The 24,623-nt window shown below is 39.3% G+C and overlaps 1 protein-coding gene across 23 annotated transcripts in view; it reads right to left on the bottom strand.

The window, feature by feature from the left end:
• The window catches only part of rims2a (regulating synaptic membrane exocytosis 2a), a 1,105,394-nt gene that overhangs the window by 420,063 nt on the left and 660,708 nt on the right, over positions 1-24,623 (bottom strand). For all 23 annotated transcript variants that reach the window (XM_072262764.1, XM_072262846.1, XM_072262801.1 and 20 more), the window contains 2 exons: positions 14,586-14,685; positions 13,820-13,943 (listed from right to left, as the gene is read on the bottom strand). In XM_072262764.1, the coding sequence (XP_072118865.1) occupies positions 13,820-13,943; positions 14,586-14,685 (224 nt within the window). The remainder of the gene's footprint in view (positions 1-13,819; positions 13,944-14,585; positions 14,686-24,623) is intronic.

Below are 24,623 nucleotides of genomic sequence, written 5' to 3'. Positions count from 1 at the left end.
TGGGGAACCTGATCAAGTGCTTTACTAAGTAGTGCCACAACAACCTCTCATTCAACATCAGCAAATCTAAACAGATGATTATCCAAAAGAAGTTCCAGGGGAGAAGGTTGGGAACTTTAAACTTCTTGATGTTATCATATCAGAGGATCTGTCATCGGACCAGCACAAAGAAAAACCCACAGCACTTCTACTTTCTTAGAAGTTTGTGTAGATCTGACATGTCACCTTAAATTTAGACGATGGAAAATATTCTCACTGGTTGCATCATATCCTGGTATGGAGACAATGCCCAAACATGGAAAGGAAAATAGTAGATACAGTGCAGTCCAACACAGGCAAAGCTGTCCTGGTCATTGAGCACATATATATTGAGCACTGCTACAAGAACACTGTCATTATCCCTCACCATCCAGGCCATGTTCTCTTCTTGTTACTACCATCGGGCAGACGGTACAGGAGCCTTAGGTCCCGTACCATCAGATTCAGGAACAGTCATTATCCTTCAGCCAACAGGCTGCTGAACTAGTGTGGAAACCTCATGCACAACTCTGTACTGATTCCAAAACCTACAGACATATTTCAAGGATTTTACAACTCATGTTCTCAGTATTTTTTTTTAATTTGAGCATTTATCTTCTTTTGCACATTAGTTGTTTGCCAGCCTTTGTTCATGCAAGGTTTTTAATTTATTCCATGTATTTATTTATTTTCCTGTAAATGCCTGCAAGAAAATGAATCTCAAGGTTGTATATGGTAATCTTATAGTGTATGTGCTTTGATAATAAATTTACTTTGTTTTTGACTTTGATGGTCAACCTGTTCCATGACTCATATTAACCTCCTGTGGGACGCAGATAGCATTAACCTTCTGCAGCTGCGTATCCCTTATTTCTTGACCGTGTCACTAGTAATACTTATTAAGCTTATTATTGCCACTTGCACTGAGATACAATGAAAGGATTTTTTGCATGTCATACAGACAGAACATTCCATACATATATACCTTGAGATAGTACAAAATGAAAACAATAACAGAATGTATTGTCCAATGAAACAGAGCAGACAAAAGCAGCAAAGGTATATCAGGCAATGGACCCTAAACATCCTGGACCTGATGTTAAGCCTAGGGGTAAAGTGGGAGGTCAGATGCACAGCCATAGAGCAACCTATCAAAATTAGCACACACAGAGCATCACTAACTTTTGACAAATTGTTCAAGTTCAGGTGCAAGTTTAATTGTCATTCAACAATACACAATACACTGTTCCTCCAGTGCCAGGGTACAAAACACAATACATACAGTCACACACAGCACATATATTGCAGACACGATAGCACGTACAGTCACAAAAATAATGTTTGCACAAGTCTCTGAGTGGCATGGACTGAAGATTGATGGTGCATGGGATGTAGACCTGGAGCCATGTTTCTTCAAGAAGAAGTATGCACCAATTCCTCATCTCGTGCTGGGTCAGCTGGAGATGAAAGTATTTCAGCTTGTCTTCTGGGGTGTGAACACTGGAGAGTAGCACCAATGGGAAAGGTGACCCTCGAGGGCCAGCCCCAATCTAGCATGGATTCCAGCATGCTGACTGAGCCTCTGATCTCTCCCACACTGCCTCCATCACCTCATCTCTTGGGTGGCTATAACAGGCGACGCCACGGCTTGACCACGCAGCTTCCCCGCCATCAATCTTGCCAATGAGCCAATGAACCAGGCATGCAGTATTTCATATTACCAATGTCCAACAAGGTCTTGTGATCACAAGAAAAATGTTTAAGACAAACATTTGCACCATTTGTTGGATCCTGAGAGTCCATTGCGAACAAGTGTGTCGCCATCTTTCCCGAAGCTTGGGAACACCATCATCACAAAGTGATGGACAAAAGGGTAAGATCCAAAGAGCACAGGATGGAAATAAATCTTTTTATTCAGTATTGCCTTCAATCTAGGAATACGATTTAAAAATAGAACTGCCAACCAGAAAAAAAATGTTCTTAAACAGCAGTGCGGATTATATCCATTACACAGCTTCATGCCCAAAATTAGGAAACTGTCAATCACATTTCGCAACATGAAAGTGCCAGTTTGCATTTGATATTCATGAGGTGCATCGGTGAGCAAGTATGTCAGAATTACTAATGGGAGGTTACAAGAGGGTCCTAATTAAGTGTCACTTAGTAGGAAGATGGTACATCACCAATATTCTTATTACATTCAATCAGTTGTCTGTGAGACATTCAAATAGCTTTATAATATTTACTTGTTAGAAACAGTCACAGTACAACACCTGTTTCTCAAGATGATGATTGAGCAAAATAAAGCTTCAGGTAAGATCTGTCAAAACAGCTTTGCTATGTACTCTGACCTCCACGTATCAGTACATTCTGCAAAGCAGTAACTCACAGGCAACAGCCTATTCAACCTGCACAACTATTGAATGAGATCATGCTGAACTGGAGGTAACCTCCACTCTGCATCCCTACCTCCCTCTGGTAACCATTCAACACCTTTCTCACCAAGAATCTATCTATCTCTACCTTAAAAAAACTGTTCAAAGAGTCTGCTTCCAACATATTGTGAAGAAGAGATAAAAACGAAAAATGCTGGAAACCCTCAGCAGGAAAGGCAACAATCTGTGGAAAGAGAAAAAAATAGTTAACAATTTAGGTCAAAGGCCCTTTTCCAGATCTGGAAAGTGAGAAACCAAGCTCGTTCAAAATGTGGAGCCGGCAGGAGGACTACTGGAAAGAGTATATGGAGTATCTCTCATTGGCTTGCCAAGGTGAATCAACTGTTAATGGAGCCACACGGCTGATAGATTGACGAGGGCAATTTAGGAAGATAGAAAACTAACTGTTAAGTTGTGAAATAAAGATGAGAGTTGTAGCTGAGATGTGAAGCCAAATGAAGAATGGTGAAATACTCAGCAGATCATGCAATGTCCATGGAACAAAAAAATCTAAGTTAATATTACAGCAGTATTAATCATTTGTAATTAAAAACAGAAATAGAAAATCACACCTTGAATGTTAGAACTGGAGCTTGAGTTCTGGATGGTAATACTTGGAAGATGAGGTGCCATTCCTCAAACTTACATTTGTCTTCATTGGCTATTTGCAGAAAGCCAGGTATTGGTAGGTCAGAGTGGGAATGGAATGGAGAACTAAAGCAAGAGACAACTGGAAGCTCCAGGTTACCCATGTGAACAGATCGGCAAATGATCACTCAATCTGCAGTTGGCATCTCCATTGTAAAGGAGACCACACTGGGAACTCCAGATGCAATATACCAGATTAGAAGAAGTGTCAATGAATTGCTATTTCACCAAACAGGACTTTTTTAGGTTTTTATGTTGCAGGAAAGGACAACATAAACGGGTAGGCATTGTCTGTCCTACAGATGCATGCAGACAACTGAAGTGATGGTGGAGATGGAAAAGTAGAAAAAGGAGTCACAAAGGGAATAGTCCCATCAAAAAACTGAAAGGGGTAGGAAGGGGAAGATAACTCTGAATCGTATTGAAGGAGGTAGTGATTACAAAGAATGATGGTTGGCAGGTGAAAAGTCAGAGTCAACAAATCTATACTTATTCTGAGCTGGGGGAAAAAATGTGGTGTACTGCCTGGTAGTAGATGAAACACAACTGAGGTCTACCAATTTTTACAGAGGAAAGCCATGGCAAGACAGGAGGAAAAATGTCAGAAACATGAGATCATAGCACATGCAAAGGAGAAGGAGAAATTGGGAGAATGTGATCAGGAGACTTGATGAGAGAAAGTATAATCCAGATAGCTGTGGGAGTGTGTGGGCTTGCAATAGATGTTGGTCATTAAGAACAAGAGTTTCTCAGTGATTAACATCATTATAATGGATGTTGGATACTTTGAGAAAGAGCATTTCAAAGATTCATGGCCCTTTGAGAGAAAATAGATTTCCCTCATTACTGTATTAAATGGCTAATTCCTTAGTTTTGGACAGTGAACTCTAGTTCTAGATTCTCCCGCAAGAGAAAATATTCTTTACATATTGGCCCTGTCAGGACTGTTCAAGATGTTATTGCTACAAATCAAGTTCCCACTCTCACTTTGAAGCTCAATTGGATATAAGCCTAGCCTGCAGAACCTCTTCTCATGAGTCGTCCATCAATTTTGTTGCTAATCTATTAAACTTTCCCTGAAATGCTTTCAATTGTTGACAAGCTCTCCTAAAATAAATACTGTGTATGTTACTCCAGATATGGTCTCACAAATGCATTACAAAACAGAAACATAACATCTCTACTTTTGAATGTAATTCCCTAGCAATAAATATTAACAATCTCTTAGGTTTCCTAATTATTTGCAATACTTGCCTTTTGCGATTGTGCACAAGGACCTCCAGATCCTTTTACATCTCAGAGGATATCCATAATATCCAACATTTTTTTTGTATTATATACTGTTTCCCAGATCTTATCCCACCCACGTTACATATCTTTATTCCCCCACAGTCTCCATATGTCCTCTTCACGACTTTCCTACTGGTGTTTAAGCAACCATACCTTCAGGTACCTTCATCCAAGTAATTTACATAAAGTGTAAACAAATTGAGATGCTAGCACTATTACATCCTGCTAGCACTATTACATCCTGCTAACAAAGATCCATTCACGGTACTTTGTTTCCTGGTAGCCAGCCAGTCTTCTCTCCACAACAAAATGTTACCTTCTAAACTATGAACTTTTACTTTTTACAATAATCTTTAATAAGCCACTTTATCAAGCATCTTGTGGAAATCTAGGAATTCATCCACTCATTTCCATTACCTTATGACTCATGTTACTTTCTTGATGAACTTTGAAAAATTGGTCCAATATAATTTCTATTTCACAAAACTACTGTGACTTTCCCTGATTACTGAGATTTTTCCCAAGTACCCTACTAGAACAAGTTTGATAAATGTTTCCAACATTTTCCACACGACAGGTATTAAGTTTACTGGCCTATTTCCTGTCTCCCTCTCTTGTAAAGCAAAGGAATTACATTGACTCTTTCCCAATTTAGTACAAACTTTCTCAAATTTTGGAAAATTAAAAGCAAAGCATCAACTGTGTCACCAGCCACCTCTTTTAAGTTCCTCGGATCTAATCCATCAAGATCTAAAGAATTGTCAACAGAACAAGAGATTTTGCAGTTTTTGAAAATCTAGAGCAACATACTCAAAATGGAGGGAAGTAAACAGTCGATGTCTCAGCCCAAAATATCGGCTGTTTATTTCTCTCCACAGATGCTGCCTGACCTGCTGAGTTCCTCCAGCAGTTTGTGTGTCTTGCTCTTGAGAATTGTCAACTACCACTTCCAACAATTTGCTCAGTATCCAATCTCTGATGATTGCAATTTTCACTGAATTCTTTCTTAACTTCCATTCACAATTTACTGCTACTTCTCAGGTAGTAATTGTCTCCCCTACATGCTTCAGCTAACCGAAAGAAAGTGCTGAGCCTCCTTTGAAGCAATCTTTTGGCATAGAAGGAAGCTACTTGTACATGCAACTTCTCTTTGAAAGAAACTTCTAATTTTGACCTATTCCTTGGTTTTCCCATAATCATGAAAATTAGTTCTCTTCCGACACTTGTTCAATTGCCAACGGAAGTTTCTGTTAAATCTGCTGTCACCACACTTTCAGGAAGTCTGTTACCAGTCTGTGTGAAATAATTTCTCTTGCCAAGAATTTTATATCAATGGATGGTGGTGAAGTCCCCTTGACAGCATAAATACTTTTATTTATTTCTTCTTCATTTAGTGATGCAGCGCAAAACAGGCCCTTCTGGCCCAATGAGCCACATCACCCAGCAACCCACCTATTTAATGCTAGTTTAATCACAAGACTATTTACAATGTCCAATTAACCTACTAACTGGTATGTTTACGGACTATGGGTAGAAATCAGAGCACCCAGAGAAACCTTTTGTGTATTTAATATTTCCCTAGTATTCGAGTACTATTGTAAGTATACTGTTTGATTAATATTCTTTATTTGTTTAAATAATTAATTGTATGTAGAAGTACATAAATGGCATACATTATCATACCACTGCATCATATGTGCAGATCTTGCTCAGAATAAAGAACAAACTAAGACCTGTTCTCCCATCTTTTTATTGCAATTAGTTTTTTATGTTTTAAAGGTACAAAACAGTGGTAACGAGGTATTTTTTAAAAAAAAATAAACCAGAGATGCTACCCATCTTTTGAAGCACAGCAAAACGGTTGAGTTAAAAAAGAAGCTCAGTGAAAAACAGTTGAATAAAAAAGTGGTGCAGCACATGCTTCTTTTGAAGTGAAGACATGGTCAAATTTAGGATAAGACAGCAAATAGAAGAATTCGCAGGTTCATAAACAATGAGCACCAGGTGACAATAATCATAAATTTAAGAAAGAGCAGAAATGGCTGGCTACATCAGAAAGATAAACAAGTTTTATTGCACAAAAGGCAACTGGAATATGTACACTGAATGGATTGAGCAGTAAATTGAAGCAAATGAAATAGCCAGTGAGAAGTGAGAACTGGTTTTGCAGAGTCCACTGGGTTTAAGGGCACGCAGTTTGTTTAGAAGCTTGACTGCTCCAACCAAATCAGCTGACGTGAGCTCTGCTGATATCATGAAAGTTAAGCAGGTACATTTAGAACTGAGAGTACTGTTCATGGCAGAACACTTTAGGTTTCATAAGCGGAATAAAAAGGAAGTCAGTGTAAGTGACTAAATTGAAGAAATTGTCTGAGCTTCGTCAGTTCAATAATAAGCTTAATGATGAACCAAGGGATCGCTTAGCCTGTGCAATCTTACAAGAAAGCATTCAAAAACAGTTCCTGACTGTATCGCAACTTATATTTAAAAGAGCAGTTGAAATAGCTGTATCAATGGAAACAGAAGGCAGAGACGGAACTGAGTTGTAGACAGGAATGAAAGTGAGCATGAACAAAATTGCAATGTCTAAGCTAAAAAGAGCCTGGTCAAACAAATTGTGTCACCACTGCTAGGTGCTCACGTGCATCAGACCAATGCAGATTTAAAGGTGAAACTTGCAGAATATGTTGCAAATTTGGAGACATACAAAGAGCATGTCAGGCAGACAAAAACAAATGGACTGCAAAGGGAGCGAAAAAGCTAAAAAGCCAACTTGCACTTCCAAAAAGAGTACTACTCTGAATGCTCCTGATGAAAAATCTGACCATGATGAGAGTGACACAGAAACTGGATAACCTTGAGATTTACATTGTGAAAACTAACAATAGGCAAGCAATATTGCTTAACCAGAAGTGAACGACAAATTACTTAGAATAGAATTGGACACGGACTTGGCTGTTTCAGTTATTCCAAAAAATGAGCTTGGATAGCATTTCAAAGATACTAAGCTACACCCTGCAGATATCCAATTACGAACTTATACTGGAGAAAAGATAACTCCTGTTGGGAATGACATTCGTAACAGTAAAGTACAACAACCAACAAGCTACATTGAGCTTGCATGTGGTAAAAACAAGAGGATCAGCATTGTGGGGCCATGATTGGCTGAGATAACTACAAATTGATTGGTGATCCATCTACCATTTGCATGTCTGTAATAGAGTCAACAGAAAGTGAATAAAGAAAGGTACTGAATGATGCCAGAACTGTCTCCATGCTGTACACCATGAAGCATTGCTCAACAGTCGGAAAACAGGTGTTGGTGACAACCTCTGTGCCTCTGGTTGGAAAGCATATTGGACCAAGGAAGGACCATACTGCTCAGATGAACCATGAAAATGACAAAAGCAGTGTCTGACTACAACAGTTTCATAGGGAACGTATCTTAGAAAGCTTCTGATGTGTTAATCAGGCAGTACTTTCTAAATATTGTTTGGTTTTAAGCTGGAAGGGAGTTCAAGAAGCATTAAGAAAGTTTCAAGCATTTGGCTTTTGTGAGTATAAAGAACCAGAATCTTCACTGCATGCATTAAGGTTATTGCATGAACTTCAAGTGGTAGACTAAATGCTGCTTGTAAAAGTAGATGCAAAGACAAAAGTAGATGAATGGAAGGCTAAAGGGAAACATGTCAATGAGATACAAAAACTGAGGATTCGTTAGATGATGTTGTGGATGAGGAAACCAAGAGCAGAGATCAGATTGTAAAGGGAGCAATAGAAAGATTAATAATAGAATACAGTGAAGCAAATGCACCTTCCCAAGATCAAGATGCATGTCCTAGAAAGAAGAAAAGGGGATAAAAAGGATAATATAAGTGCTATGGAAATGGAAGAGGATAAATGAGACCTAATTTCTTGAGAAATTAACAAATTCAGGAATACTCATAAGAAACTAGATGAAGAAAAAGGAAGGTGAGAAAAAAAAACATGAAGTTGAAAAGCAGCAAAACAAGGATTGAAGCAGATCTAGAGAGCTGGTAAAAGGAGAAAAAAGGTTTTCAGAGCTGTCAGAACCTCTTCCTGCCATCAATTACAATGACCGCAGAGGAGGCCCCAGAACCTGAGATTGTTTTCACAGCCACAAGTCTCATCTGCCAAGCAGAGTGACACCCCTTGTTGAAATGCATTCTGTATTGAGTTGGAGCTTATAACCAAGCAGGGAGGAGTAATGTGTATTTAATATTTCAGTAATATTGTAAATATATTGCTTAAGTAAGCATTCCTTATTTGTTTAAATAATTCATTATGGGTTATGTGTAAAAGTACAGAAATGACAAACATCATCATACATGTGCATCTCGTTTAAAGTAAACAACAAGCTAAGACCCATTCTCCTGGGCTCTCATCTTTTTCTTCCAATTAGATTTTATGTTTGCAAGTTACAAAACATAACAGAAACTCACACGGTTCATGCGAATAGAGCTCCAAGTTCTAGAATGCCCTGAGCTGTAATCATGTCACGCTAACCGTTACTCTATTGTAGCATCTGGAACAGGTAGGGCTTACAAGCTGATATCTCCTTAGTCTCTATTATAGATTGTAATTCCAAATTTACTTAAGTTGCTGTGATGAGATTTGAATTCTTATTTTTGGATCATCGGCCAACGCTTCTTGCTTAGAAGTCTAGTACCCTAACCATTATGACACCGTAGACATGCATGCCCATTGAGATTCTTAGTCTCATGTGCCCGATCATCTTTTTCCTTAGCTATTTTTGAGAATTCATTTGTAATGTCATGGAGTCAAAGAGCGCACAAACTGGTCCTTTAGCTCATCGCATCTATACCCATTTGTTTAGTTAACCGAACTCTGTCCATCTGCATTAGGACAAAGTTCAAAATTCAAAGTATTTATTATCAAAGTACATGTATGTCACCATAAACTATCCTGAGATTCATTTTCTTGCGGGCATTCACAATAAATACAAAGAAACAATAAAATGAATAAAAAACTGCACACAAATAAAGACAAGCAACCAATGTGCTAAAGACAACAAACTGTGTAAGTACCAAGAGAAAAATAATAATAATAATTAATAAGCAAGTAATAAATTCTGTGAAAATATGTTGTAATGTCCTTGAAATTGAGTCCAGAGTTTGTGGAGTCTGTATCCCTTTCCAGGGGATCCCAACCTGGTGTTCATGGACCACTTGCTTAGTGGTATTGGTCGAAGGCATAAAAATGTTTGGGAACTCCTGCTTTACGCCTTGCCTATTTACGCTCTTGTCTGAATGTCTCTTAAATGTAGTAACTGTATCTGACTTCACCACATCCTCTGGCAACAAGTTCCAGATATTAACCACCTCATGTGTGAGAAAAGAACTTACCCCTTAAATCCTCTTTAAAAGCTCCATTTTCTTTCCTTAAACATCTGCCCTCTTGTTTTTGATATCTCAGCAAAAAACTGACTACTCAGTCTATCTATTACTATTTTATAATCCCTCTGTCAGATCACCCTTTAGCCTCCTTCACTCCAGTAAAAACAAACCCAACCTATCCAAGTTTATGTTATAATTATGTCCTACATATCTGAAATTTGCCAACAAATTTGTAACTCCTTCCTAGTAATCTATAGTCAACTTTGTGCAATATACAGAAACATGGAAAACCTGCAGCACAATACAGCTCCTTTGGCCCACAAATTTGTGCCAAACATGTCCTTACCTTAAAAATTACCTAGGGTTAACCATAGCCCTCTGTTTTTCTAAGCTCCATGTACCAATGGTTGGGCACGTGGCCAAGTGGTTAAGGTGTTCGTCTAGTTATCTCAAGGTCGCTAGTTCGAGCCTCAGCTGTGGCAGCGTGTTTGTGCCCTTGAGCAAGGCACTTAATCACACATTGCTCTAGTCTGTGCGAGGAGTGGCGCCTCACACAGACTTCCAATCTGCACCTTGTAAGGCATGAAAATGCCCAACGCAGGCCTCTCATGGTCTGAGTCGACGTTCCCCTCCCTCCGATGTACCTATCCAGGAGTCTCTTAAAAGACCCTATCATATCTGCCTCCACCACCATCGCCGACAGCCCATTCTACACACTCACCGCCCTCTGCATAAAAAAAACCTTACCCCTGACATCTCCTCTGTACCTACTTCCAAGCACCTTAAAACTATGCCCTCTCACGTTAGCCATTTCAGCCCTGGGAAAAAGCCTCTGATTATCCACACGATCAGTGCCTCTCATCATCTTATACACCTTTATCGGGTCACCTCTCATCCTCCGTCACTCCAAGGAGAAAAGGTCAAGTTCACTCAACCTATTCTCATAGGGCATGTTTCCCAATCCACGCAACATTCTTGTAAATCTCCTCCGCACCTTTTCCAAAGTTTCCACATCCTTCCTGTAGTGAGGCGACCAGAACTGAGCACAATTCTCCAAGTGGGGTCTGCCCAGGGCCCTATATAGCTGCAACATTATCTCTCGGCTCCTAAATTCAATTCCACGATTAATGAAGGCCAATTCACCGTATGCCTTCTTAACCACAGCATCAAACTTCGCAGCTGCTTTGAGTGTCCTATGGACTCAGACCCCAAGATCCCTCTGATCCTCCACACAGCCAAGAGTCTTACCATTAATGCTATATTTTGCCATCATATTTGACCTAACAAAAGTTATTATTTCCTTTAATATCTTGATCAAACAGATCTAATCTTTAAACATTCTGACATAACATGCTTCCTTCACACAAACCTATCAATCTCATTTCTGGATTTTTCTTCATCTCTATTCTTCACACATAGACTGTTGTGTATTTAATATTTAAGTAATGTTTGAGTAATCTTGTATATATATTGGTTGATTAAGCATTCCTGTTTGTTTAAGTAATTTATTATGGGTTATATGTATAAATATGTGAATTGCATACGTCATCATGCTACCATGTGATATGTGGGTGCCTGGCTTAAAGTAAACCCGAAGTTAGACCTGCATTTCGGACTCTTGTGTCTTCCTTTGAATTAGTTTAATGTTTTGAAGTTACAAACTAACACGGACACAATCCATAAATTGCTTTCTTCCCAGTCACAACCATTCTATAACTGCATAAACACAGTGTAGCTCAGAATGATTGGATCCCATTCCTTCTCATACTTAGGCAGGTTCCTTTCGTAGTAATCGCAGTATAATTCCAGTTGCAACTTTTGACTGTCATCTTGTAATGACACGTGAACCGAGAGCTGGGTTTTTATCTTTTATCTACGCAATAACTGATCTATTTCAGATTCAGATTATAGGTTTATTTATCATGTGCCCATTGAAACATACAGTGAAATACATCACTTGTGTTAACAACCAACACAGCCTAGGGATGTGCTGGGGGCAGCTGAGGAGTGTGCCACACATTTTAGCACCAACATAGCATGCCCACAATGCTTTGCAAAACAACACAGAACACAACAAGCAACAAAACAACAATAAAATAAAGTACAAACAACAGGAATTCTGCAGATGCTGGAAATTCAAGCAACACACATCAAAGTTGCTCGTGAGCGCAGCAGGCCAGGCAGCATCTCTAGGAAGAGGTAGTCTTGACGAAGGGTCTCAGCCTGAAACGTCGACTGTACCTCTTCCTAGAGATGCTGCCTGGCCTGCTGCACTCACCAGCAACTTTGATATGTGTTAATAAAATAAAGTCCCTGCTCCTTCCTCCCACCCACCCTCACACTCAGACTGTCCTCCAACCTTAGGACAGGCCTCCAGTCTCCAGGCTTCAGCCATTGGGCTTCAACTTGCTGGACTTCTGATTGACCTTTGGGTTCCAAAATTCAGTATCAACCCCAGGACTAGCCGGTGATAGGGCCCCGAACTCCTCACATGCTGAATGACCAGCCCTCGTGCCTCCTTGTGCCTCCTGCTTGCATAGACATCCAACTTGGGACCCACCAAACTAGGGCAGCCTGACACCTACGGATGTCCTTTGTCACCCGTCCACATCGCTGGCCTTCAAGCATGGAACTGAGGCCTATGCTGCACATGACCTTTATCACCCTCCACATCACTGAAGATCGAATGTGGAGCAGAAGTGGAGGCCTGACCACTAACTCATCCACATCTCTGTCCTAACCTGACCTTTAAGTTCCCCACTTCACTGTCCCTAAACCCTCATCCGACCTTTATGTTGCCAACACCATCCCTATGAACTTAGTCTGAGCCCCAATCTCAATGGAGCCCACAGACTGCACCATTTTGAGAGTAAAAAAACAAGCCCTATGCATGAAATTGTTTGAGAGTTCTTTGACAACTAGATGAACTGCATCTTCGGTTTAGTTGGTTGTCAACACTTTAAAAATAGTTGAATGTTTCTGTATGATATGGGACTATTTAAAGCATTTAAATAGACTCAGGCACATATGTCTATTTAAATGTTGCATCTCCGTAATTTTCGATCCCTGGGTGCTTTTAGGAGTTCAAGAATGAGTGGAAAGTTGAATTCCTTATGATCTTTTACTTAAAGCTTAAACAAAGGACAGATACGAAGCAGACAAACTAACAGCGATACAAGGCAGATGAGAGATGATCAATTAAAGATAATTAATATATTGAACAGATTCAATATGATGCTTTTGAAAAGTCTATCATATTTATACTCAAGGTAACAGGAATTCCTCAGATAGAGATAAGACAAATGGCAGCAGCATTTCAAGATGGTGGCTCACCAACACCTACCCGAGAGCATATGGGGAAAAGCAATGTTGGCTTCATCAGCAATGTCCATATCTCAAAAGTAAATACAAATAAGCAAAAATAATTCAAAGTTAACATGCATTATAAGATAAATTACTTACTTTGGGCTTTTGCAGCTATTCATTCCTCTTCATTCAAATGGAAAAAAAAACTATCTATTCAGTGTCTAACCTCATACAAGGTTTTCAGCTGGATTCTCCATGTAAGTACCAGAATAATACCTTTACTTCACTGGTGAATCTAACTGTGAGCCTGAAATGGCTGGCAAAGAGCAGCTAGCAAGTGTTCATATATGTCCAAGTAGGAATCTCTATCATTTTGGCACCTATGCATGGGATTTTTGGAATACTCTGCAAAATTTAGGCCAGTACTATACACACCTGCTTAAATAGACCACAATATTTAACAGTTATTAAAAAAAAATAAGGTAGAGGGAGACTTTATTTGTTTTGCACCTCCTAACCAAACACCGATTTTTTAAAGATATGTTTAATCCATTCAGTCAATGGCTTCAAGTACTCCAGATCCTTATGGTTTTCATTTAAATTTATTTAAATTCAGTGATGAAGAATCAAGGGAACATGCCTTCAATTTGTTGACATGTGCACGTTCACAAAATTGTTCTCTTAAACAATCTGAATTTAAGTGCTAGAGTTTGGAACCTTTTATATCAAATAAGAACTACTCACCCAATAGGCCTGGAAACCAGCAGTTCTACTTGTGGCTCAGGTTTAGATTCGAAAATGATGTTATACACCTCTTCAAAGGTAGCTCCTTGTAATGATCTACCATTCCATTCAAGTACTTCATCACCTAAAAACATCACAATAATGCAGGTGTGGATGGAAGCATTAACAGACAAAGAACAATTTGAAAAAATACTTTATTTTGTTTAGTTTATTTGACTGGCTTTGGCACAGTATTTTCTAAAACATAGAGTACTTGTCAGGTTTCATAAAAATGAAAAGGTTAACCAATTGACTGATCAAAAATTGTAACCAATTTAATATCTTTCCTAGAATCAGCTTATCTTATTACATCATATCAAGATGAAACAAATGATTATTTGCATTTTTCCAATTTGTACAATTTTCTCTCTTGAAAATAATATTGCACAAGCAATGGTCAATCATAGGTACAATCACAATTATTAATCTGACTGATTTCATTGTTTTGACACTTGAACTTGGATTTTTCAAAACACTGTTAGTCAAAAGTAGAAGTTGGAAGAACATCATAAAATCAAGGGGTGCTTTATTTTGCCACAATCTTTTCACTTATCAAACTCCTACACACCATTTGTATCATCTATGTTTAATTCATATGTATAAGGAGACACTTCAGAGATTTATGCTGGTAGGAGTTTGACTGTGAAATAGCAATCCAAGTAACATGTAGGCAGCAATAAAAGAAAGACAAGAAATAAGAGAAATTAAATCTTTTTATTAAAGGTACCTGCTCTAAGATGCCCCACAGTGTCTGCTAAACTCCCCTTCTTCACCTTGGTAATGAATGCACATAATCTGCCAGATTCAGTCATCTTTCCACCTACAACCTGTTCCAAAAAAAAAGTCAAAGAGAAAGAACATTATTATATCAAATAGTCCACTTAACAGTAAATTCATGTAAAAGTATTTTTACCGAATCAGTACACCTTGCCCATTTCAAATCATTTCTGGTTGAATAACTAAGAAATTGAGAATAATCATAATTTGGGCATTGTTTGGATACAAACCTCATATTTTTTTTGTTTTCGTTAATTCCTTGCCCTTGCCTTTTTCACTTACTCAGACATGAGTAGAGCTAACCACTCTCTGCTATTGAAAATTGACAAACTTTGCATCTTAACACGGATCATCAATACTGTTTTCTGCTATGTGTAGAATTATATCACAATTTTTCAACAGATTGAAAGAGATTAAGATTTTAAAGTGCAATTTGGAAATCGTGTCTGCTATTATTACTATTGTGGTATAAAGCAGTAGTTCTCAAACATCTTCTGTTCATGGCCCGCTTGTGACTTTCACCTACCTGTGTGACCCCTTCCATTTACCTCTGTGAATAATGATTTGTGCATAGTCAGACAGGGACAGAGATAACGACTGATGTGCCACACCATCCTTATTCTCCCCCACACCACACACACACAGCGACTGAGTTGTTTTGCTGTCTCATTTGCAGCATCTGCATATTTTCCCATTCATTTCATTCAGGGCTCCGATTACATTACATATATTTCATTTCTTTTTTATTTATATAGTTTAATGATATTTTATTAAAACAGTATATGTATCATGGCCCATCCAGAAACCCCTGTGGCTCCCAGTTTCTTAAGAACATAAGAAATAGGAGCAGGAGTAGACCATCCGGCCCATCGAGCCTGCCCTGCCACTCAATAAGATCATGTTTTCTACTTGTAGCCCCTATAAAATCCAGCATGGCCCCTGTTGAGACCTTCTGATATATAGCATGGAAGGAGGCCCTTCAGCCCTACTCTTCCATGCTGATCAAGTTGTCTTCCATGGCTGGTCCCATTTCTCCACATTTGGCCTATATCCCTCTAAACCCTTCCAAGTGTCTTGTAATTGTACCCACCTTCAACACTTCCTCTGGCAGCTCACTGGAAATTGGAAATCCACTGAAAATCCCAGTATAATTCTTTTGGCTACAGGTAACACTGTCAGAACATGATTTCCCAGTGTCAAGTAACAGTTTCAGAGTAATTTCATTACACTGTAAAGTACACTCAGCGGCCACTTCATTAGGTACACCCTCTCATTGATGCAAATATTTAATCAGCCAATCATGTAGCAGCAATTCAATGTATAAAAGTTTGCAGATGTGGTCAAGATGTTCAGTTACTGTTCAGAACAAACAGTAGAATATGGAATAAATGTGATCTAAGTGACTTTGACCGTGGAATGATTGTTGGTGCCAGACAGGAGTATCTCAGAAACTGCTGATCTCCTAGGATTTTCATGTGCAACAGTCTTAAGAGTTTACAGAGAGTGGTGTGAAGAACAAAAAATAAATCCAGTGAGCAGCTGTTCTGCGAGCAAAAATGCCCTGTTAATGAGAGAGGTCAGAGGAATTGGGCAGACTGGATGAAGTTGATAGGAAAGCGACAATAACTCATACAACCAGACATTACAACAATGGTGTGCAGAAGAGCATCTCTGAATGCACCACACTTCAAATGCTGAAGTGGATGGGCTACAGCAGCAGAAGGCGACAAACATACACTCAGTGGCCACTTTATTAGATACAGGACGTACCTGATAAATTTCCACAGAGTGTATGTGTCGCTGAGGAGATTTTAAATGAACTTTTTATGCCAACAATGAGACAGTCATTTGCTTTTCCTCTTGGGGCTGACTAGTTGTGATGATATACTTCACTTTCCTAGAATCTGTCCCTTCATAGGCTGTAGGTTTTAATGATTAGAGTCAAGAATTTATAACTGAGAAAATTCACCAGAAAATCTAATTAATAACACTGCAGTTGTAAGTTTTTATTGCACTTGTGCATATATGTACTCATGCATATGACAATAAAGTTGAATTTGGTTTTGACAACTATTTCACTACAACTTCAATGGCAAGCAGAGCTCAGCTATTTTGGAGGGCTCTATTTGCTGCCATCACACCAGTGCTCTTTCCTTCTCAATGGCATGGACTTGAGCCTATTCATTCCTGAAGAAATACATAGGTTCGGAGGTACAGTAGCATGTCAATGTAATGTAACACCCTGGGAAAGGTTTCACTGTTAACATAATGGTCTTTCTGTAGAAGCAGTGTTTGGGTTATGTTTAGAGATAACAGGTGCTTTGGAGTGTGAGCCGCCCAATAAAGGGAGTGTGTTTTTCGTGTCGTGTGCCTGACACTGGGGTGAGCTGGGTCCTTTGTTCAGCGGGAGATGCAGGGAGAAGATGCCAGAGAGAAGAGGCCGTAGAACTCGACCCGGAGTGGGGTCATGATAAGACGAAGCCCGCGGAGATTGATGGAGGATTGGCGAAGGGGAAACCGTGAGCTCCAACTTGTGCACATTAGACTGTTTCATTAAAATGCGCCTTTCTTTTGTTTTTTCTTTACTAACCCTTTAGTCAGATTAAGAATTATAAAGCTAAATCATTTAATTATATGCGGTGTACTGTTCGTTATGTCATGGTACTGATTTGTAACAGGGTAACGAACCACACAGCACCCACACAACTGGGGGGGTGGGGGGTTCTGGTGGGCTTGCACCTTAATCTCCTACGTTTGGCGGGGTCAGAGAATGTTTCCCTAGACGACTGAACCAGAGTATTTCAGTGATAATTAGCAATACGAGAAACATATCTAGAAGTACCACTGAGGTAGGAAAGGAGGAATGAATTAGCTCTGGAAAAGTAACTCAGTAAATGAAATAGAAAGTTGTAAGGAAGCAGGATAAACAGTAGAAATGTTAGTGAAGTACAACTGAAATCAGCACGGAAGAGAAATAGATGAAGTGCAACAAAAGCAAAAACACAATCATTTATAAACATGAGAAAGTCTGCAGATGCTGGAAATCTAAAGCAACATAAACAAAATGCTGGAGGAACTCAGCAGGTCAGGCAGTATCCATGAAAATGAATAAACAATCAATGTTTGAAAAATTTAGGAGTTACTGAGAAAGGTAAGCAGAGGCCTTTAGGAAAAGAAGGATGGGAAAAGGGAAAACATGATCAGCAGGAAGGGAAGGTCATTCCTAAAAAATGGATGGATAGAATGACATGAAATAATTTGAATAGGACCCATCCAGATTTTCAAATTTGGGGTTCTTGAACCCCGCTTTAAAAGCAGGGATTCCTTAGGGGATTTGAAAGAGGCAGTATAACTTGCATTAAGAGGACACCTCAATGGGAAGCAAAAACAGAACAAGGTCTAGCAAAATACTAAAGGATGAGAAAGAATTTATCACCCAAATTTGAGATTACAGCTATCAATTTTCCCATGATGACAGAAGAGCTTATTTAATTTTACTTTAAAAGTGGTGGAGAGACATATTGTTCTTCATAGGCAGTCACTCAAAGTTTTGTAAGTTCTGAATTGATAGAGCAGGTCACTGTAGAAACCACAGAATCTTCCAAGGATGGAGAAGGAGAGCTTGATAGGATAGAAGTGATGTGTTCCTTCTGCATGAACTTGGGCTTCTAGGTACCAGTGGATCAGAGATTCAGTGGGGATGTGGAAAATATCAAGGAGGCTACAAAGCCATCCTTAAACTTTTTTGTTTTGTCTTCCTGGTAATCTTGGTGCTTGGAAGAGAGTATCTGCTTTGGGAGTAGAGCACCACAAGAACACAAGGGTACAAGATACGAGGAGCAGGGCTGGGCCACTTGGCCTTTCAAGCTTGTTCCACCATTTATTATGGTCATGGCTAATTCATGCCTCGGTCTCAGTTCCCCTTATCAATGAATTCTTTAATATTTTTCAAATATTTATGTACCTACAGTATATCTTAAACATATCTGATTATCTGGTCTCCACCATCCTCTGGGGCAGAGAATTCCAGTCATTCACTACCCTCTAAGAAAATAAATACCGCACACCTCATTTTCATCTTGTAGCCGTGTGCCTTTGTTTGTTACTCTCTCACCAGTGGAAACAGCAGAACATCTCCCTTGTCAAGCCCCGTTGGGATGTCATATGTTTGAATAAGATCACCCTTCAATCTTTGAAACTCCAAGTATTGCAAACATGAACTGTTTAACCTCCCTTGATTGGACAACCCTCTCATTCCAAGAATTAGAATAGTGAACCTCCTTTGGATTGCTTCCAATGCTACTATTCTTTTTTAGGGAAGGAGACCAAAACAGTGCACGTGTGGTCTCACCAACACCCTGTACAACTGGAACAAAATTGCCCTATTCTTAAACTTTGCAATTGAACCTGACTTGCCATTTGCCTTCTTACTTATTGGACTTGTCTGCTAACTTATTTCTATTCATGTTAGTAAACCTAGATCCCTCTGAATACACTCATTTACAGTCACTTAATATCTCCGCATTTTGTAATAACATGGTTTTTGAATCCTCTTACCAAAGTTCATAATCTCACACTTCCCCACATTGAACTCCACTTGCCAGGAATTCTCCCATTCACTCAATCAAACCTGCTAATAGATCTATTGTAAAAGCAATTCTGACCTCAGTGTTGGCCAGGATGAAGACTGTGACATTGGTTTATTTATGATTTTGAAGGACTTTATGGGAACAGCATTGGTGGCATTTTTCCAGTAGTTTGAAATGCCTGCTGCAGGTAGATGAGGCAGGCAAAGCAGATAGGAGGGCAAGAATTACGGCTACCCGGTAGATCATGAATTATAGAAGCAAGGTTTGAGATCTTCACCTTCAGGTATCATTTTCTTCAATTAACCAAAGGCTGTGCTGGTCCAGTGATGGCAAAGGTCTATTTCATCATCAAGATCTGTCTTCACTGGGAGATGCTACACACACAAAATGCTGGAAGAACTCAGCAGGACATGCAGCATCTATGAAAAAAACTAGTCGACGTTTCAGGCCGAGACCCTTCAGTAGGACTGAGAGGTTTACTGAGGGATGACTTTCTTTCCAGAGGTCTCACTACTAACCTTTATTGGCCTGTGACCTGGACAGGTTTGTGAATGAACTTCACCTTGTGTATAATATGTATAAGTCTATCCTCTCATATGCTTCACAGAATGAGATACCAATAGTTTGGAACTTAGTTCCGAGCACATGTAAATACAAGCAAAATCTGCATATGGCAGGCCATCTTGTAATCAAGGCCACCTACAATAAAGGAGGCATCCTACTGTGGTCATTATAGACTGGTCCCCTGCTGTCTGCCAGAGGGAACTATGTCAGAACATTCCTTCCTAACTACTCTTTCCCAGTTGCCAAAAATAACGTACCAAAACAAGATCACACAAACTTCAGTACATTCATAAGTAAATTAGATATAGTTTATGAACTAATATGTCTTTTTAAATAATAAGGCTTATCAGATCTGTAGGGACTCCTCATTCAGTTATGTTTGATGTCATTGAGGGTACATCCCCAATTATAGAAGCAACTAAGCACTTTTTAAGAATTCTATCTAAAAAGGAAATATCTTCATCCTTTGATAAACTAGCGAAAAAATATTTGCAGATGATGCTGTTTGTTGCAGAGAATATGTAAAGGCACGGAGCTCAGTAATATTCACACCGCTGGAGGCTGGCAGCTGAAAATTGCTGCAGTACATGCATTGTACATTAACCTGTGACTATGCAACCAGTTATTGGCAGTATGACAGTTACAAACTGCCCTCGGTGCTGCTTCTTACCCTTCTGCAGATGGCTGGTGTTCTATAGACTAGCCTGTATTACTGAGAAACAGACTCTACATCTTCAAGAGAAGATATACTGGCAGTGTTGGCGGAGACATCTTATGACCTAGAAGATATTCAAGAATGCCAGCACAGGGAGCAGAGCTGTCTCCACAGTTTCAGACTCTGCAGTAGAGGCCTTGGTTGAGGAGTTGCAAACTAGCAGAGATGTTCTTGTTCCATGAACCAATTGGGAAGGACAACTTTGACAGAGTAACAGCTCTGAAGACCTAGATGCAAAGCTGTAGATATTGAATGATCTCAAAGGTGTGCTCAAGGCATTGTCACAACAGGAGAATCATCCAATAACATGCACAATACTCCCCAGCCCTTTTGTTACAAAAAGCAACACCCTGAATGATTGTCCTTCTTCCCCTCCCCATACTTCCTAGTCTGCCTTCTTCCCCCTTCCTTTCAAGGCCTTTTGGATAATGAGGAAAGAAACCAAAAGGTGCAGCAGCATATAGATCAAGTAGAAAGTTCAGAGAAGCATTGTGGAATCAGTATCAAGTGATACATCGTGGAGGATCTCAGCCCAAAATGTCAATTGTTTATTTCCTTCCATTGATGCTGCCTGACCTGCTGAGTTCCTCTAGCATTTTGTGTGTATTGCTCTGGATTTCCAGCACCTGCAGAAACTCTTTTGTTTATGTTTGAAAGAGCACTCATACTGAAAAATCGCAACCTCTACTATCCACTGCAAAGCACTCTGGAACCTGACCATTCTCTCTCCTGTTTGACTTCCCGAGATTGTGCATCCGTATTTCATGCCCAGCGTGAGCTCTCTCCATTTGTCCATTCTGACTGTCGCAAGAGCACAGAAACATGAGGCAATGATTTGCAATTTCAGTTCACACTCAATAGAGGTTTTTCTGGTGATCTGCTGTACCTCAATAAATTCAAAAAATCCCTGTTGTTCTCTAAGTATTAGAATGAGAGATTAATATAACAAATGTAGAAGCTATATTGCTTCACCATGTAGTATTCTGCACACCCGTGGAAAGTGTTAAAGTAATTGAAATGGATCATCATATTTATGCGATACAATTAAAAGCACACTATTGTTTTTTACTTCTTGAGATTGCCTTTCAGCTAAAATGGATTGACCAACTACTACAATGGAGCGTTATGTCATTCTTCCGAAGTGCTACCAGACCACTGCTGCATAGTTGACAACTTTCACTCTGGAGGATAGCAAATTAATGCAAATAATGCTGAAATCTGCTCAAAACCTCAATGTTAGCTACTGTAGTCCATTATGGATGGTTACAGGTGTGATACATTTTCTCAGTGTTACTGAGAAGATTGAGGTAATAAAATGCCATTGGGTCCATTGTGTGCCTTCTCCACAGCCAATGTAACCCTCTCTTGGTTCCACATAGAACCCTGCATGAGGTTGCAGCTGGAATCCTCCATGCCTTAGGTCCCAGCAGATTCAGGAACAGTTATCACCTTTCAAACATTAGGCTCCCGAATCAGTCTAAGTTCACTCACCTCAACTCTGAACTGATTCCACAACCTACAGACTCACTTTTAAAGACTCTACAACTCATGTTCTGAGGATTATGTACGTATTTTCTTGTTTACTTGTTAGTTATCTGTATTTGCAGTCTGTCTTCATTTGCACATTGGTTGTTTGTCAGTGTTTATTTGGGTTTAATTTTTCATTTATTCTATGGTATTGATTCTACTGTGAATGCCTGCAAGACAATGAATCCTAGGATAGTATATGGCGACCTACACATACTTTGATAATAAATTTACTTTGAACATTTGAGAATCTTCAGTTTGCAGTCTCCAAAATGAGGTTCACGCTCCCTGGTTCCCTTGCCTCTCTCTCTCAGTTTTGGCATACATTGAAGTGGAGGACTGATATGCAAATAACTGCATGAATTTTCAGGAAGAAATATTGGCATCCAAACTACTTCTCCCTTGTAGAAGTGTGCAGACAGAAATAACGTTTGCTCTATCTGAAACTGTGATCCTAATACATTGAGAAGAATAGGTGTAATAATGTCATGTCACTTCAAATACAGACTTAATTAACTCCAGGTGTGCAAGTCAAAGGAGCAGGTTGGAGTCAAAGTGAACATTATAAAAATGCTCCACATTTATATAGAGCTTTATTTAATGTCCTAAAACAATTGCTAGTCATTGAAATATTTATGAGGTAAATTTCTTACAATGGAACAGCCAATTTACATGTGGCAAGATCCCACTAACAAAGATTAACTTAATTCTTATGTGTACATCAAAACATACAGTGAAATGCATAACTTGTATCAAATCAAATCAGCTGGGCAGCCCACAAATAGGAAAATGACCAGATTATCAGTGTAAGTAAACTAAAGTCACAAAAATTGCAGCTTCTGGATTTTTGAAATAAAAACAGGAATTGCCAGAAACGCTCAGCAAGCCAGGCAATGTCTGTCAATGGAGTAACAGAATTGATGCTTCAGGCCAAAGACTGGCCATACCCTCCTCATCAGCATTGGGATGAGAGAAAGGAAGCTTTAAGTTTTAAATTGCAGAGAACGTTGGGAAGGGGTTGGTAGGACAACAAGAAGTAAGACTGGACTTGCCATGGGGATAGGTCTTAGATTCATCTAGCTGACAGGTTAATGGTGGCTTGTAAATAGAGAGAGAGAGAAAGTAAACAAAATCATTAAGAAAGTTATAATTCAGACATAGGGGTGTAAAATCTGTTCAAAGCTGTGGATATACGCAGGGGGTCAGGATGTGCTAATAGAAGCAAAGAAAGTAAACTCATCCAAGATCACAGGTGGTTGACTGAATGCAGGAAAGGCCAATTCTAACATAGACATGGTAAGCAAGTTACCCAAAGTTGTACGGTCTGCGTCTGAAAGGTTGCAAGGTAACCAAAGGGTTTGGTTCTTCAGACCTCTGTTGGGCTTCATTGTATCAGCGTAGGACACCACAGATAGGTCAGAGAGGGAGTGGGATGGAGGATTATAGTGTCAGGCAACAGGAAGCCCAGGACTGAAGTGCCCCAGAAAGGAGTCACCCAATCTAATATAGAAGAATATACATTGTGAACACTGAATGTAGTAGACTAGATTGAAAGAAATGCAAGTTCATCATGCTTAACTTGCAAGGTATGTATGGTTCTTTGGATGTGAGGAAGAGAAGAGATAGAAGGACCACCATATTCACTCTGTACTAATAATCAAGTTTCCAAACCTGGGTGTGTACCTTCCTCTGCAACTGGATTCTTGACTCCTTTATTGGGAGACCACAGTCAATGCTAATAAGTAGTAACATCTCCTTGTTATCAACACAGGTGTATCTCAGAAACGTTAGCTCAGCCCACTGATCTCCTCTCATTATTCTCATGACCTTGTGGCTAAGAACAACTCAAACACCATCTATAAATTCACAAATGGCACCACTTTTGTTGTGGAATCTCAAATGGTAACAATTTAGGAACAGCTTTTTCTCATCTGCCATCAAATTTCTGAATGGTCCATGAATCCATGAACACTACCTTGGATTCTCTTGGATTCTCTCTGTCCTGAAGGTGTGCACTATTTGTTTGTAATTTATAATTTTTTATGTTTTAGAACTGTACTGCCGCAAAAGGAGAGACGATGTAATCTGTCAGTGATAATAATTCTGATTCTTTCCGAAATGCAGGTATCACACAATTACATGTGACCATAGGAAGAGGGTGGAAGAACAGACTAGGGAGTTACAGCAGGAACAGTCACTTTAAAAGGCTAGAAGGGGAAGCGAGGGGAGATGTGTCTTGTTGTGAATAAGCTAAAACTGAGCCACACAGAATCTGTAACTAGGAAACATAAGAGTCTTTGTTCACACAGCAAACCTTCAGGAGACAGAGAAAGTCCAGGAGAAGCTAAGAGAAACTCACTCTCCTGACACAATGTTTTATAATTCTCCAACACAAAGATAACAATAAAGTATGAATTGTTGTAATTGCCTACTCAACTTTAACATTTTGAATATAGTCAGGTAAATTTACACAATTACATATTTACAATGGCAACACATCCTAAAAACTGCTTTCAGTACTAGTGCCACTTCCAAAAGCGTCTGAGTACAAACTCCAGGTACAGAAAGTATATCCCTGTTGTTACAGTGTCAA

The sequence above is a fragment of the Mobula birostris genome, chromosome 1 (assembly GCF_030028105.1).
Source record: "Mobula birostris isolate sMobBir1 chromosome 1, sMobBir1.hap1, whole genome shotgun sequence".
NCBI lineage: Eukaryota > Metazoa > Chordata > Chondrichthyes > Myliobatiformes > Myliobatidae > Mobula > Mobula birostris.
The sequence above is the reverse complement of the archived record's forward strand: the minus strand, read 5'-3'. Positions and strand labels throughout refer to the sequence as shown.